Here is a 17,000-nt window from a genome sequence, read left to right on the forward strand (position 1 = left end):
TGCCTGCCACGAATATATTGGACTTAAGGTAAGAGTTACTTACTTTCACGATGGCATGATTAGTGATTGGGCCAAAAGGCATACATTGATAACAAAACTGGAAAACACTTAAGTGCATTAAGTGTTTCTAATTACACAGTGGTAAATACAGGTGTACTTACACATAATTACAATGTACTTAATGTGAAAATCTGTTTGATTCATATACCGTAACCCTAACCCCCTTTTCTGATACAATTGTGACCAGAATTTCCAACAGTTGAATGTGAGACTCTCTCACAAGTTGCAGAGAAACATAATTGTTGTAAACACACTTTTTATTGTAATGCGCGTTTAGTTAATAGCAGAATTCTTATGGTGTCTGCCTTCTCAATTATGAGCAGAGACCCTTCTTAATTACCAAAGGCACTTCGAAGTTTGAGCTAACATCATGGCATGCTGCCCTATGTTAAATTGCCAACAGCTTTTCACTCTTCATTTTGATAAATCCACATTTATTTTCAAGAGACTTTACCACTTTTTTTCAAAAAAAAAAAAAAAACATTGTGTACCCAAAGACATTTGCCCTTTCCCAATGTCTGAGAAGAATGTTTCCTTGAACAGTGGGTATAGTTTTATCAGCATGGTCCTGTGTACAGCCCAGTGAGAATCTACACAATTTACATAGAAAGAAACAGACAGAACAGACTCAGAAGCAGTAGCACTGCTCCTGGAAGATTATGTATATATGTTTTTTAAGGTCATCACACATGTATGTCCTCTGTATAGTACAGTACAGTACAGCAAGACCGTCTTTATAATATATTATAATAATAATTTACATTGAAAGAATTCACTTTTGAAAACAGATGAAGGGGAGTTTTTCAAAGCAGCACATATCGTGCCATGTATACACTCAGTCTCGCCCCTGCACTGTTCCCACACAGTGCTCAAAGGCATGCTGGCCTGCCCAAGGTTCCAGTTAGTGTAGCTGAAAGGCTCCTCAGATCAGCAACCCAGTACCAGCTATCAGCAAAGCCGTTCTTCATCAGCCCAATCCAGAAGAGCGCCCACACATCTTCCTGTGCAGCCCAGCTTGCGAGCTTCACCAGACCTTATCGTTACAGTACTGAGAAGCATTTGGCTAGATCATATTTTCAAAGATCAGATAGATTTGAGGGACTGGGATCTCTGTTAAAAAGATTCATAGAGACTTATTTTTCACTCTATTGTATCTGCGAAAGATTTTGATACATTTGCTTGCCAGTGAAGGCACTAGAATACATGGGACATTTCTCTAATTACTGTGTATTTACACAGTAGTTACCTAGTAAATACATGTGTATTTTCACATTAACTACAGTAAAAACACATTTTTTTGCTCTGAAGACAGTTACTGGAAACTCTTGTATTTAAAGACATACAATTTCATGAAAATGACAATTGGCCCACATATACAGGAAGCACGGAGGATTGCTTTATCTCCAGCAGACAGGAGCTGTGCATTTTGTTTGTGGTTTGGCAATCTAATCTTCTGCTGAAATCTATTAAGACCGTTATTGGGGGTGAATAGTACTAATTGTTTTTGGACTTTGTGAATAGTTCTGTTTATTTTCTCACATTTATCCTTTTGTCATTTTTGTGCTGTTGATAATTAATGTTCGTTTTTACACCTAGCATTTTGGATTTGGTGTCGTGCTCTTTGTGTACGATTACCACAAATGTTTAGCAATCTGATCATTTTAAACACACTGGGGTGCCACTGTCAACAATCTATTCTGCCAGTAAGCAGGAGCTGTCATTGTGATATGTGAAAAATGTATGGGCATTTTTGTAACCCTCAGAAAGCGGTACAAATGCCCCCCAAAATTTAAAGAAGGTTTACTCCCATTTCTCAAGTCAGACATGGATGTTCTTAGGATCAAAACAAAGGTAAGCGATGGAAGTTCAGTCACATGTAAGAATTTCCCTGATTGTTAAAGAGGCCCTTTAACGACCGGACCAACACGCCTTCTTGAGACATAAAATTTGAATGTAGCCTCAAATTTGAATGTAGCAGAGGCTTTCTATAACATTCATTGTTTAGTCGTTAGAAAAAGTTCACCTACCTGGAGAGCAAACAAGGTGATTGAAAGGAATGTTGGGACAAGAAGCACAGCTACAAAAACACAGCTTCAGTAACACCGAGCATAGGTAACCTGGCAACAAACCTATTACAGCTTTACACACATGCCACTGCACCCAGGCCCGGCCTCTACTGGGGCCCATACCAAAGATATTCTATAATATCTTTGCCCAAAACAATTTTCTTTTTTCCGAAGTCCATTATCGAAAAACAAAAACAAAACAAAAAACACATATTATCAAATCAGAGCTACACAGGCGGGACTCAGAATGAAACTATAATAGCTCAGTGTGGATTGAAAAACAAGAGGTTGTTCCATTTACGGGGGGGGGGGGGGGGGGGGGGGGGGATGGGGCTGTTGCCTTTTTTTTACAGCACGAAAAATAAGCAACAGTTGAGCCAGAGGAAGATGTAAATCAGAGACATCAGACTGGAAATGTGCAACAACAGCAAATACAAGGTACTGAATCCTGTATTGTAAACCTGGTACCCAGTCAGGAATCTTTATTTGATTTTTATTATCCAGCTACTTGGCCTGACTTTTGTACCGGAGAGCTAAGAATTGAAATCATGAAACATAAACCTGTGCAGCTAAATAAACTGGACGTTGAATTCCCCCCAAAATTACACATGATCTTTACTCATTTTTGGAACAAAACTTCAATTAGATTTATTTTAGGTTGAGTTTCTCTTTTTTTTTTTTTTTTGCGGGGTGGGAGGGTTCGTGCACCAGGGCCCAGTGAATCCCAGCCCCAGCCCTGTTTGTAACTAACTATCTGGCCACATCAATCAACTCTTCACAACTGAGCTTCACATTTGAGACCTGCTGTACATTGTGAACTGGAAGCACATGCCTGGTGAATTTAGTTGCATTAGCTATCAGCTGTTAATATGATTACACTTCGATAATGTTTCATTATTTATTTATTTATTTCTTAGCAGACACCCTTATCCAGGGTGACTTACATTTGTTACAGTATCACAGTACAAATGATCACATTACAATTGATATGATTGCAAATAATCCATTATAGAATATCACATTAAAGATGAGAGCAGTTGTAAAGTACAAGAAGATCAAGTTCAAATAGAGACAAACATTACACTTAAGAGCGAGTTCGACTAAAAAAATTGCCTATATGAGTAATGTCCAGTAAGAGCACGTGGTAAGTACGATAAATGGCTGAGAATGGTATATCATGCGATGGACAACCAATTTACACAAATCACATTGTCCAAAAACAAAAATTTACATCAATACAGTCTGCGTCCAGCAGATGGTCCTAAATCTCCCCAAACAGTAGAATACAGGACACAGTCTTCAGAAGCAGGAAGATGGTTTCTGGTTGGATGGAGATGAGCAATAGAGACATACTGCACCTTACTACCAGCCTGAAAAAAAAACAAAGCTGCCATGAAACAAAGGCACAAACAGGTTTCAATGGCACATTAAAAAAAAACAAAAAAACATTGGGTCTATTTTAATATGAAAAGTGGTCATCAAACTGTTTCTAGATACCTTTTTAAATGTTTCAACAAATTGCAACATTTTAGATTGGCTGCATTGTAGCTGCCTTCTCCTATAAGCCCAAACTTCTCTTTTCTTAATCTGCTTCTTCTAGCTTGCCCAGAGGCAAAGGCAAGCCTTTAACCTTGGAATATATTTACGCAACAGCTGTGCAAACTAAAGCAAATTCTTAGTTGGATTATTCACGAAAGCTTTAGACTAGGCAACACTACTACATTATAGATATTTTGACTCTGCAATTTTGGCCTTTGGTCTCGCCTTTCAAAGTACCCCTGCCCATAAATTAACTCACAGATAAGAGGAGAGGCTGACTGTAGGGAAGCCATGGGCAGGGGGTTGGGGGGGGGGAATAGCTGCCCTTCCCCGTTAGATGAAGCCAAAAAAGCAAGTGGATGATGAGGTGAACTCTGGTGCACAGCGGGGAAGTAATAGATTGAGGTAAGATATAAATCCTTTCCTTGCCGATCATTGGACGTATTGTTTATTGAAGGACAAATAAGATAGCAGCTATTTGACTGAACGATTTGCTCTGGTATTTGCCTAAAATATGCTTGATGCCTATGTAATTTGATCTAAGGTTAAAGTAAATTCCCTGCTAGAACCGCAGCTTTGCTAAAATGCTGTGATTCGAACTATACTGTGCCACAGTGGGCCCTACTGGTCATGTGCCCGACGAATTCCAATCGGAGATTGGTTAGGCTGAACTCTGACCTCTAGGATTCAGTAGCTTAGCAACATCAGCGTTTAGTTTCGCTGGGTGAAACCTTTAATCTTCCTGGGTCGTTGGCATTTCAAATTGGTGGGCACTCCAAATTAAAACAAGCAAATAACTTACTGTAGGTCTTGTCTGCTTACTTCTTAGCTGTGATTGATCGAGGGAGGCATACTGAATTTCATCCTTCAAGACCTAAATCACCCAACAAGTCAGTACACTGTACTAGGAGAAAAACATATTCACGCAATCACACCAAAAATGATCCTGACAGTAGTTATTATCAATGGTTATCAACAGGATTGGCGCTTGGGGATTGGTTGATGAAAGTTAGGAGAGGTTGTTACTAGCTAAGGGAGCTAGGAAAAATGTCTACTTTAAATAAGTATAAAATTGCAGTTAAAGTTACCAAAACAGTTGTATAATGATGTTGTTTAAAGAACTTGTAAATATATGCTGTACTGTACATCATTTGATAAGCCTGAAACCTAGCTGCTTCAATCCAGTTATTAAGAATCAATAAGGTCAAAAGAGTTGTAAAAAAAAAAAAAGAAAAGTACCTGTGCAGTGTCTGTCATTGCTTGTGAAGTCTCTCCAGAGAGGGTGGTGGAACAGATGGAGTGTGTAGCTGATTCAGAGGGGTCTGCTGACAGGGTGGGAGAACCAGAACATGAGGGGCGGGCTTAGAGAAAGACAGAGGCAGACATGGATACTGTCAGGCAAGCAGGGAGGCAGGCTGATAGGGAGGCAGGAAGACAGACAAGCAGGCATCGTCAGACAGGCAGAGAGGTGAGAAGACTCCTTTGACAAGTTTACCATGATTTTATTACTTTCTTTCTGAATGCTTTGCCATACAGCAATGCTTTACCACAACTTTCTGTGCTTGGCAGTGCTTTCAATTTGCTTTACTACATTTTGCTGTTATGGTACTATGGCAGGGTTCGGCTCAACCTTTTTTTTACGTCACACCCCCCTAACTCAGCAATATATACATATATTTTTTTACTTGCTGCCCTGTCATCGATTCTAAAACACAAAATCGCCCTTCATTGGGTCTCTGCATTAGTAAATACGGTTTCATAGGTAAACTAAAAACTGATAAAAGAAAACAGGAAAATATTTGAGATTTTCTACAATTCACCTTTAGACTTATTTGTAAAATGGTATTTAGAAATGTTTTATTATATAATTACGTATTATTAGAACGCCCCCCCCCCCCCCCCCCCGAAGGGTGTAGGCAGTTGAGAATCACTGTAATGTATTATTATTATTATTATTATTATTATTATTATTATTATTATTATTATTATTATTATTATTATTACTTCTTTATTTGGCAGACGTCTTTATCCAAGGCGACTTACAGGTGTTACAGGGCAGTACAGGGTTTCAATGCAAGCTTAATATTTAAATACAGCGTAGTTTACAGTAAGTGCAAATGATACTACTAAAATACAATATGAACTAGGATGCAATTTGCTACAACAAACTATCTCTACAATAACATAGTAGAGCACTATGGTAAACATCTGAACTGGACAAGGGTGCAGACAGTTTCAGGATACAGGCAACCGAAACAGCCTCCTAGGTAGGTGATTGGCTGGATTACCCAAAGAAGCTCACCTCCTTTTACATCTGCCCTTGATTCTGGCCTCACTCTCAGCTATTGAACCAGAGCTCATAGAGTTGAGATTAGGGAACAGAACTCTGATCCATTATTTATTAGCAATGCAAAGTGCAGTTTCATGCAATTATGGAGTGAAGGGTTTGCTATCCTACTTCAGAAGGTAACCCTACTCAGGTGGCTCACCTTTCGAAAACAGACAGAGAGATAGTTCAGTATCTGGACATACAGACAGGCAAGCAATTGAACATGTTCTATAGGTAGACATGCAGCTAAATAGACTTACCATTTTTCCTTTGCTTCATCCTGAATGTAATACAAATGAATAAGAAGTTGGCAAAGATGGTATTAGTTAGCCTTTAGGTGTACTCTTTAGATTTTGGCTCAAGCTCCTTCACTAAAACGATGCATATGCTGGCACTAGAACAAAAGTATTTTTGCTGGGATAAACCATGAAGTATTTAAACAAATATCTGAATAAACTATATATTTTAACAAACTTTGAGGCACCGAATACCTCCAGGATTATCTTAGAACATCCTGCAGCGTCTGAGGCTGTCTCTCTGTCTTTGTGATGGTGGTCAACTATGAAAGGCGCTATATAAAATAAAGATTGATCGATTGATCAATCGTCTCTCTCTGTTATACTAGTGGCATGTATTGTATCGAAACAACGTTCAATGTAGAATATAATGTGGGTAACTAATACATGGTAAACACTGTTCACATTTGAAACATGGTCTGGTCTCGTTCTTATGGCATAACAAAGCAGTTCATTCCATGTTTACCTTCATTCATAATCCTTACAGGCTGAATTCTGCTGCTGAGGTTCGGCAGGTGAACACAGGTAATTTGATCTTAAGTTGGTAAACTGGTGAGGCATTTTGAATTAAGGAGAAAACAATATGTACAGTTGGTGTTCCCATTATTATACATACCTCAGTGATTTCTTTCTTCTGCAGAACCATACTCCAGCAGTCAACAGCACTGCTGTAGCTATTAATGGCACAATAACAACCACTAGCACCAAGGAACCATTCCAACCACCAGCTTCTCCTGCATGATGAAGTTAATATCAATTAGGATGTATCTTTCCAAGAGTAACTTCAGCAAGAGCAGTTCCACAAATGAGGCAACCTCACAGTCAACATAAAACCTAATAATACTTGTCGTTTTGATGGCAATTGTAGTTTTAGAAAATATGGCTTGAATATTTGAATATTGAAATAAATGTGCTCTGTGCTTGTAACACAATCTGTGACTACACTGGCCTGGATTAATATTAAACCAGACTACCCAGCGTCATAACACTCAGAGCTTTACAACTAAATGTGCTGAGTCTTTCTCAGCTTCATTTAATACAGTACTGCCCCTTTATAACGCAAATAGTCAGGAACTGTTAAAATCTGAGACAATCCGTGCACATTCTTTATCATCCTGAAAACTGAGGTCCTATTGGAAGTGACTCTGCATCAGCAGTTGTTGGTGCATAGTTCACCCCCTAGTCTCTGTAGGTCACTTTGGATAAAAGAGTTTGCTAAATGACTAAAGACTAGGATATTTTTGAACAGTAAAATCTGATTAATATGGGAGAAGTACCTTACTCACCTTGTGCTGGTTCGTCTGATACAACTTTTTCTGTTGGCGAGGGGGTGCAGGTATCCTGCGATGTAATCTGTTGCCCCTTGTCCTTTTGTCTGGTCTGGGATCTCAAGTCTAGACAGTACTCTGAGTATTGAGATGGGTCTTTCACAGACTGGCAGCCCCATTTACCTGCATGGATGTCTCTCACCTGTGATATAGTCAGCGATTTTTTCCCTTCAATAACTTCTGGAGTGTAACTGATGGGTTTTCCATTGAAGGTCCAAGCAAAGGTAGTATTTTTAATTGGCGGATGAAGAATACAGAAAGAGCAATACAGAGTAACCTGGCCTCCCAGCCTAGGCAATTTGGAAATGGAGATTTTAATGTTTTTATAGCAACCTGCAAAGAATGAAATAATTATTTGGGAGATATGTTTTAATTCTCTTTAATTAATATTATGTGCCTCTTTAACAGAACTCGACTGAACAAAACATTAATTAAATACAAATATGAAGCAGTTTTTTGTGTTAATAGTCCTGTGGATGAAAACTTTACTACCACATGACATAATCTTCATTGAGAGAGAACTATCACTTATATTAAGGTGCTGCTTATTAATGTTTTATAAATATTTTATAAATATATAACACATGCTTAATAACCATGTTACAGGGTGTTAAAAACGATTATAGATGGGTTATAACCACACAATAGCCATAGATGGAATTACGGTTTTATAAAGGGGCCAGTTTTTAGCCACCTATTCTACTTTGGGATGTTTAAATGTAATTCTGTCTATGGCTATTGCATTGTTATAACCCGTCTATAATGCTTTATTAATACTCTATGACATAGTTATTAAGCATCTATTATATATTTATCAAACATTAATAAGCAGCACCTTAATATAAAGTGTTACCGAATTATTGGTATTATTTACATTATTTTCTTTAAAATAACACTATACAATAAATTTGGTACCCTTATGTTGAGAAATGTTTAAGGAAAATAGACCTGACATTTTTTTCTTAATGATCACATGCATAATGATAGAAGAAAAAAAACAAAAAACAAATAACGTTTAAGTTGTCAGAGTTGTTGATTTTGAAATAACAAAAAAATTCCATGTATAGAATCAAAAGAACATCAGAGTGTATATAAGATGACTTACCTACTTTCACCTCAAGATTATAGGCCTCCCTTCCTCCACTTTGATCACAGCAGGTGAAGTACCCTGAATCACTTGCCACCACGCCTTTAAGCACCAGAGAGTTTGTCCCTGTCTTGGTATCACTGATCACTTCCAATCGGTTCTTAAAGACCTCAACTTCCTTTTTATGAATTCCAGTCTGACCAATACTGTAGCTTACTTTCAGTGATCCTTGAAATCCGGCACATCTGTGGTATTTTGGAATCCATAGCCAATTCACCGAAGGGCCTTTGGCAGTACAGGGGAAGGAAACATCTGTTCCTGGTAAGTTTGATATCTGATTAACTATCGAAAGAGAGAGAAAATATGGCAAGCAGTTTTAACTTTCAGTCCACAGTAAATTATTTTAAAATGTTTTAGTTACCTGTAGTTATAATTGTTAGGTATGCTGAAATATATGTGTACATTGAAAAAATCAATGCCAAACATTTGGACAAGAAGTCATTTTCAATCTAAAATTCGGATTGAATAAGAATAAGAAATGGAATCTAGTTGGATAAATTAAGCAGCTTTTCTCATTTCACAAATGCTTGGGCATGATTGGGTGAATGAGCTATCTGTCACACAAGGTTACCTCGGAAACTAGTGTTAACACCCAAGATACACCAGGTAGTTTGTCTTCACTTTGTTCTTGCTGCAGTTCTTTCAATAGAGATACAACAGATTCTCAGTTATTCCCTGTGCTCTTATTAGAGTTGGTCAGATTACAGCGGTGGTTATGAGTGAAAGAACAGAGTAAGGAGACGGTAATAACATCCTCCCCTCGTCCCAATACACTAGTGGTTCAGTATTCATGATCAGCTGTATTTTTTCTCAACTGTAAATAAAAGGCTTGTTTCACGTTCGACAAATTGGTATTTCATGATGAAACGTTATGCCTTTTAATGCAGAAAAATATGGTGTTGTCACATTCAAAATCGATAATTTCCTCCAGACTTGTTATACAACAAATGTTGCTAAATATTTAAATGCTATTTCCATCTTAAGACATTCTGTTTTCACCATCAGTGGATTATCATAAAAAGTAATGAACATCAATAAATGTAAAAATAACAACCGACACGTGAAATATCCCCTTCGTGTACTGGGCAGAGCGATCTTTAGCAGAAATATTTTGGATCTTTGACGCGGCTGGTATCTTTTTCATTGAAGACATTTTAAAGAAATCATGCAGCTCTATGCAGCATGTCCAATCATTTACAGGAAGCAAAATGAACCAACTGCCAGGTTCCTTAATGCAGGCAGCAGGCAAACGTATTTGTGAAGAAAATTTAGCCTTATTATTAGTACCACTGTTGTTGGTAGAACACCCTGGTCTAGTGAGAAGGGACCACTGGTTTAAATGATGCTTTAACACATTAAGACTCTAGAACAGCGCTTTTGAAGAAAAGCAGAATTAACAGTCTTTTCTTTTTTCATCCCAGTAAACACTGAAAAGCAGAAAACCCTAATTATGCAGAATTTTCCCTTCTACCATTTGAAATATATTTTAAAATATATCTGCATAAGGGCAGACAGACAGATCTCACTTACCAGTGGTGTTGCTCAGTACAGCACCCAGCAATACAGTTAGAGCCAGCAGGGACCTCATGTCCACCACAGCTGTCACTTGGAAAGACTAAAACTTCTTAAAACAGACTCTGAGCTCTGACACTGAAAAGTAGAAAACTAATATGTCAGTCTAACCACATCCTGAGTCATAGATAAGTAAGGGAATGAGGAAAAACACAGAACTGTACACACATAGAGCAGTACCCATACATCATGAGAACAGATGCTCAAGCTAGCTATCTGAATGCAATACACTTAATAAAACAATCGGTCACATTCAGAGACAATGTATGGTGGTTTGTTTGGGCTAGTATTAGGGTTAGGTTTATATCTTAGGGTTAGGGTTATATACACTAGGTTTTGATATGGTAGTGAGAGCGCCCAGGGATTCGCTACTGTTCATCTTCGCACTAGAGCAGGGGTCTCCAACCCTGGTCCTGGAGAGCTGCAGGGTCTTCTGGTTTTCATTTCAACCGATCTCTAAGTTACTTAATTGAACCAATTATTGGCTTAATTAGTCCAGATTAACATGTGTTCCAGCAAACCCATCCCAAGTTTTTATTTAATCCAAATTAACAAGTTGTTTATAACCGATCTGGTTATATATATATAAATATATAATATATATATATATATATATATATATATATATATATATATATATATATATATATATATAATATATAATATATGTTATATATATATACCAATATAATCAGGTTTTATTTTTACTTAATAGATCATTTCTTTGTGAAACCTATTAAGTCACTTTGGATAAAGCATCTGCTAAATGAATAATAATAATAATAATAATAATAATAATAATAATAATAATAATAATAATAATAATAATAATAATAAATACTCATACATTCACCTCTATGAAAATTTGATAGGACCTCTTTTGTATTTGTGGATCACTTTGTGTATGATTTGGTGGATATCTTGTTTTCACCTTCACCTCTTCAACTCCATCTTACAAAACCGGACTTCAAATTGGATAGTCGTTGGACCAACAGTCTTGACGTTTCAATTCCCAGTGTTAAAACATTTCCGAGTGCCACACGGTATCTGGTAACATGCTGGTATAAAGAGAGTTTACAGTTTGCATGCTTTTATATCAGCTAGTCTGCAGTCCTTTGGTCATTTTATCTGAGTATGCTTCTTTTTAAACATCTGCTTTCCCTAATGACTGACGTGTTTCAAGCCAGTAACATGCTTTGACTGAGAAGACACTGATCAAAATCTAACCGAGAGCTTTGTTACCTAGCATGCCAAAATATATAACTTAAAAGTATAAAGCTGAGGGAGCACGAAGCCACTATATCAGGAACAGTGGCTTTAAACCTGGTTCCAGGAGACCGGGAGACCTAATTTGAGGCAACTTTGCCATATCAAACCCCAAGTCTCCCCCAGTGTGCCATATAGTGGCCTGAAACCTAATCTCCTGAACCCAAGTTCCAAGCCACAAAGTGGCTTTTTGTTCCCACAGGTTAACTTGTGCTTATTTTAAAAAGTGTACTTACAAAATCTACATAGCAAATGGTAGTCCATGACAGATACTATATGAGTATGGACCTATTTCATAGAAGAGAACAATAATGATTGAAACTACTTCAGGTGGTAGGGTTAATTAGTTCAAGAGTTGAGTGGACTTGCACTCCCATATTTCTCTAGTGCAGGGGTCTCCAACCCTGTTCCTGGAGAGCCCCAATCCTGCAGGCTTTAGAGATGTCTTTACGTCATCAAGGTCATTAAAGTTCTGGAAAACATGTTAATCTGGACTAATTAAGCCAATAACTGGTTCAATTAAGTAACCTAGAGATCGGTTGAAATGAAAACCAGAAGACCCTGCAGCTCTCCAGGGCCAGGGTTGGAGACCCCTGCTCTAGTGTGAAGATGAACAGTAGCGAATCCCTGGGCGCTCTCATTACCGTATTAAAACCTAGTGTGTAAACCCAGTTGGTCTGTAATTTACTCTTGCAATTCATACGTTTCTCTCTCTCGGTTCTATTTATGGTGACAGCCTGACAGTCACAGATAGAGGGAGGAAGGAAGTGTTATAGATTGTAACACATACAAGGCTGATAATCCCAAAGGACCATTTGACAAAATACACTTCTGTATACTCACTTTACAGTAAACATGTAATACCACTACTACCACTACCACTACCACTACCACTACTACTACTACTACTACTAATACTAATAATAATAATAATAATAATAATAATAATAATAATAATAATAATAATAATTTAGGTGAGTTTCTGTTCCATATTGAGTACAACATAAAATATATTTAAGTAATTGAGAAACAAACCCACTATATAACACATCATACAATTGCAAGAATTGTTCAGTTTGGCTAGGTGGTGTCATAGCCATGGAGATATGTCACGAAATCGACAAAGTTGTTTTGGTTAAACTACATTAAATGTCTCTAATTACTGTGTATTTACAGAGTTGTTACATAGTAAGTACTTGTATACTTACACATAATTACAATGTTATTTTGCACAGTTACAGTGTCAGAAATTTTTGCACATGTCACAAATTGTTTAAGAAAACTTTTGCAGCTTCTAACAATGTAATTCCCATCAGAAAAATCCCATTAGGGGGTCCCAGTAAGGATAGGGTTTATATCAAAAAAAGCACACACACACACACACACACACACACACACACACACACACACACACACACACACACACACAGAACACACACACACACACACACACAAACACACAAACACACACACACACACACACACACACACACATTGCTTATTGCTTACATAGATCCATTTAAGATTTCTTTCTATCAGATTGTTTGTATCAGAATATATTCTAGATTGTATTAGAATAATTTTATTATAGAGCTTTATTGCGGAACTTCAAAGAAAGTCAATGAAAGTGAATGATACAGAGATTCCACTTATCAAATGATTTTTTTGTCAAGAAAAAGGCAATTCCAAAATAACACTAATGACTCAATGAGATGCAATCAGTCACAGACACAATTTCCCTAAAATGGCTATAGTGTTCTTCTTTTTTTTCCCTTCGCAGTTCATCATGAGTGTGGGAGGCTGTGTTTTTTTTTCACAGTTATCACAGATTTCATGATTTTCGTGAAGTGTTCACACAGCCTTGTAATATACTTTTCCTGGTGAAAAATCTAATTTCTGATAGAATATTGAAAATATACATTTTTTTCATCACTTCAGAATAAATACCTTATTGATACACTACCATGAAGAGCAGGCAGCACTCATTTAATCTGTGTTAAATAATATATCAAATCATTCCATACAATTAATTTAAAGGGGAACCAGTGATAATGGGACCAGTGCTAAGGATATATAAGAACTTTTTAGCCTAAGTTAAAAAATGAATAGAACACAAATCACCTGTATGCAAGATATTATGAGGGGGAAAACTGCATAGTTCTACCATATCAAGGTTCAAGGTTAATTCTGACAATCTAAACAGGCAAACAAACAGTGAATGCATTGCGATGAGAATAATATAAAACCTAATGTGTTCCAAGGTGAAAAAGTGCACCTGGGAGCCATATAGTCACCTTGAAATACAGACTGAAGGATTTTTTTTTCAACTATCATTTTACCTTATTATATATTTGTACTTTAATAACCAAAAAGTTCCATGGAATGGAAAGAAAACAAACAAACAAACAAAAAAAACCCCTGGGAGTAGAGAGATAAGATGGTGTTGTTCAAGCACAGGAAATGCAACAACAATCGATCTGGAACATCCTTCAGTTAATTATGTGACCCCTGTGGGCAGGGCTAACATCTCTGAGGTCATCCAGCTGTTTCAAGAGGTCACGCCTTTCTCCTTCCAGATGTGAAATCCGCTGACTTTTCTCGTTAACTTCCTGAGGGGAAAATTATTGAAAAATAAAAAAATAAAAAAATAAAACGACCACACACATTAAATGATGTAACATTTCCATCAACGCTATAAAACCTGTTTGTAAAACTGAATTTTCATCTTGTTGCAATATCAAACTGGAGGAGCCAATGTAACAGGAAGGACTCTGGGGGTGAATGGGCCTTAATCCCAATACAAAAGAGTTGTGCTCCTCAGCATTCCTTTTTGAAGAGCTTTTAACCTCATCTTATGTCACAGACAGGACAGAATCCATAGCAGCAGTGTAGCACATAGTGTAGCACATAACCCTGACTGTTATACCTACGTACCAGTGGTTATATCCACAATCATCAATCTAGCCACACATTAACACACAAAGCTCAAAGGTCTGCTATATATACATACATATATATATATATATATATATATATATATATATATATATATATATATATATATATATATATATATATATATATATATATTCAAATATGTGACAAGGCTCTTACTGTCCCTATGGACAGCTGGAACCTTGCTCGACCAATCACACTGCTTGTTTCACATTCCATTGCCAGCCCTGGCTTTAAAACTCTTTATAACTGCAAAAATCATTAAAAGGTAAGGAACCAGTAAAGAAAACCAGAAAATGTTACTTGAATCTACTTGCTCTTTAAACTTGATAGTCTGTTAACATGATCCCGTTTTGATGTGCAATTAACAACTACGTAAGTTCTGCACCAACCCAGGTCATATTTCTTCATTTTAAACCATAAAACTAATTTTAAAAGGTTTACACTGACACCAACGATAACTGTTCCCTGTCGATCACTCTCACAGCTACGCAAGCATGCTGCATTTCTGCATTATCTACTGACCTTTCTCAGTAATCTGTTCTGTTCTTTAAGGAAACTGAAAACTTGCTGGTGACAATCCGGTTGCTTATGGTTTACGGAATCAGAAATCAAGTCTTCAAGACAATGATTCACCTCCTGGATACGAGACTTGAGGAAGAAATCCCCAGCAACACCATCCTGAAAAGAAGCACAGCCATGGATGAAACCTGATATCTCTGCCATAAGCATATGGACAGGTTGTATTCATATATATTGTAGCGTGCACTGGGGAAGGCAGGTGACGTAATGACATACAAAGACATAAGCCTTATATACGCTCCTTGCAAGGAAGCTGGCTCTTTTGTACAGTGGTATCGCCGCTATGCTTTAGTGCGAGAGGTCCCGGGTTCGCACCCGCCCTCCACCTGTGAGTGGATTGTCTCGCCATGTGTGAGGCGTCTGTCTGTGGGAACCGAGATTGCTACAATATATATACTACAATGGAGCTATTTATCTATATATCTATATACACACACGCACACAGTCAAATCTCAATAAACTTAACTCGGATTAAACACATTTCCTGGTACTATGAATTTTCTATGTGGCCCCAGCCAAATTTAGCAGTAGCCTATTGTGAATTACTCTTTATAAGACAAATTCACTCAAGACAATTTTTCTGCAAACGGCAACATTAATCAATATTAGAAAACATTAGAAAGTTTCATCCTCCAATCAGGAAACTGCAATGCCAAGCACTACCCCAAAAGCTAAACAGGAGTGAAAAGGGCGGAGTCTGGGCGTGAACCAGAGTCCAAGAACAATGCAAGGGAGTGTCTTAACCACTATGCGAACGATTCGGACTGGTCTGCATTTGTGGTTATAAAGCTTTTAATTTCATCTAATTTCACCTACAGGGGAGAGTTCATAACAGCAGTGAACCACATAACACTGCCCTTTACAGAAAGAAAGCCAAATACTAAAATCAGTAGAGATTTAAAATATTTAAAATAAGAACTAAACCACTGTTTGCCTGTTTCTAATCACAATAAAACCTTAATTATTGCTGTCTGCAGTTCAGGATATACCCTCCCCAACTTCTCCCTCCCCAATCAATAATAATAATAATAATAATAATAATAATAATAATAATAATAATAATAACCAGTGTTCTATTGCTTACAAATACTCCAAGGCTTCTCCAAATCACAATTCTGAACTCACAGTGTCATCTGTGTCAAAGCACTGCTGTCTTTCCTTCAGATTGGCGATCTGCTGGCAGTACCAGAAACGAGCCCGGTCCAAAACACTCAGCCCATTGTACAAAAAGTCCTTCTCCTGCTCCAGACCCTTCAATCTCTTCAGCTGCAAAAAGAGGGAGAGAGTCATACAGTAAATGCTGCCAGAGGCTTGCCCATTATAGGCACTGAGTCCATTACAGTCTGACAGACAGACAGAGGGCTCCACACTCCTTACACCCCATCAAAGACACAACTTCATTACAGTCAGACAGATGAGGGCTTCAGTCTCCAGCATTTTCTCGCCTCTGAGGTACTGAGCTAGAGGCTGACAGACAGATAGAAAGACATGCAGACAGGTCCCTCCCTACCCAAAGGAAGAATCGCAGAGCGTCGCTGCTCCTAGGGCTGTTTTCAAGGGGAATGATTACTACTCTATAGGAGGCTGTGCACGCCATGAGAATCAAGAGACAGGGTGAGAGAGAGAAAGAGAGAGAGAGGGAGAGTGAGGGGAGGGGAAGGGAGGGCAGAGGCTCTGCTGTGAAAGATTCCACATGGCTCTGCGATAGGAATGTTATTGACAAGGCAGGGTTGACAACTCAGGGAAAGAACGCAATAGAAAGAAAGGAATTGCTGCATGCCAAACAGTCAGACCTCCTTAATTTTACTTCTGTTAATCATCACATTGAAGCCTGAATATAATGGAAGCCAACGGGGAGGC

The 17,000-nt window shown here is 37.7% G+C and overlaps 2 protein-coding genes across 4 annotated transcripts; both read right to left on the bottom strand.

Moving 5' to 3' along the window:
* Positions 1–3,050: 3,050 nt before the first annotated feature.
* On the bottom strand, positions 3,051–10,384 carry LOC121298684. 3 transcript variants are annotated; one of them, XM_041225871.1, is made up of 8 exons: positions 10,296–10,384; positions 8,724–9,047; positions 7,577–7,951; positions 6,907–7,024; positions 6,255–6,274; positions 4,905–4,987; positions 4,468–4,539; positions 3,051–3,496 (listed from the first exon to the last, which is right to left on the bottom strand). In XM_041225871.1, exons 1-8 carry the CDS (start codon positions 10,351–10,353, stop codon positions 3,359–3,361), a joined length of 1,188 nt encoding a protein of 395 aa, XP_041081805.1. In that variant the 5' UTR covers positions 10,354–10,384; the 3' UTR covers positions 3,051–3,358. The 3 variants fall into 3 exon arrangements, with proteins under 3 accessions (XP_041081805.1, XP_041081804.1, XP_041081802.1); XM_041225870.1 differs by having other exon boundaries at positions 4,905–4,990; XM_041225868.1 differs by having other exon boundaries at positions 4,905–5,026.
* A 2,823-nt stretch (positions 10,385–13,207) lies between these two features.
* sapcd1 (suppressor APC domain containing 1) lies at positions 13,208–16,741 on the bottom strand. The gene is made up of 4 exons (XM_041225959.1): positions 16,651–16,741; positions 16,266–16,406; positions 15,084–15,239; positions 13,208–14,212 (listed from the first exon to the last, which is right to left on the bottom strand). The coding sequence occupies exons 1-4, from the start codon at positions 16,735–16,737 to the stop codon at positions 14,093–14,095; spliced, it is 504 nt and encodes a 167-aa protein (XP_041081893.1). The 5' UTR covers positions 16,738–16,741; the 3' UTR covers positions 13,208–14,092.
* Positions 16,742–17,000: the final 259 nt, after the last annotated feature.

This window comes from Polyodon spathula, chromosome 24 (assembly GCF_017654505.1).
Source record: "Polyodon spathula isolate WHYD16114869_AA chromosome 24, ASM1765450v1, whole genome shotgun sequence".
NCBI lineage: Eukaryota > Metazoa > Chordata > Actinopteri > Acipenseriformes > Polyodontidae > Polyodon > Polyodon spathula.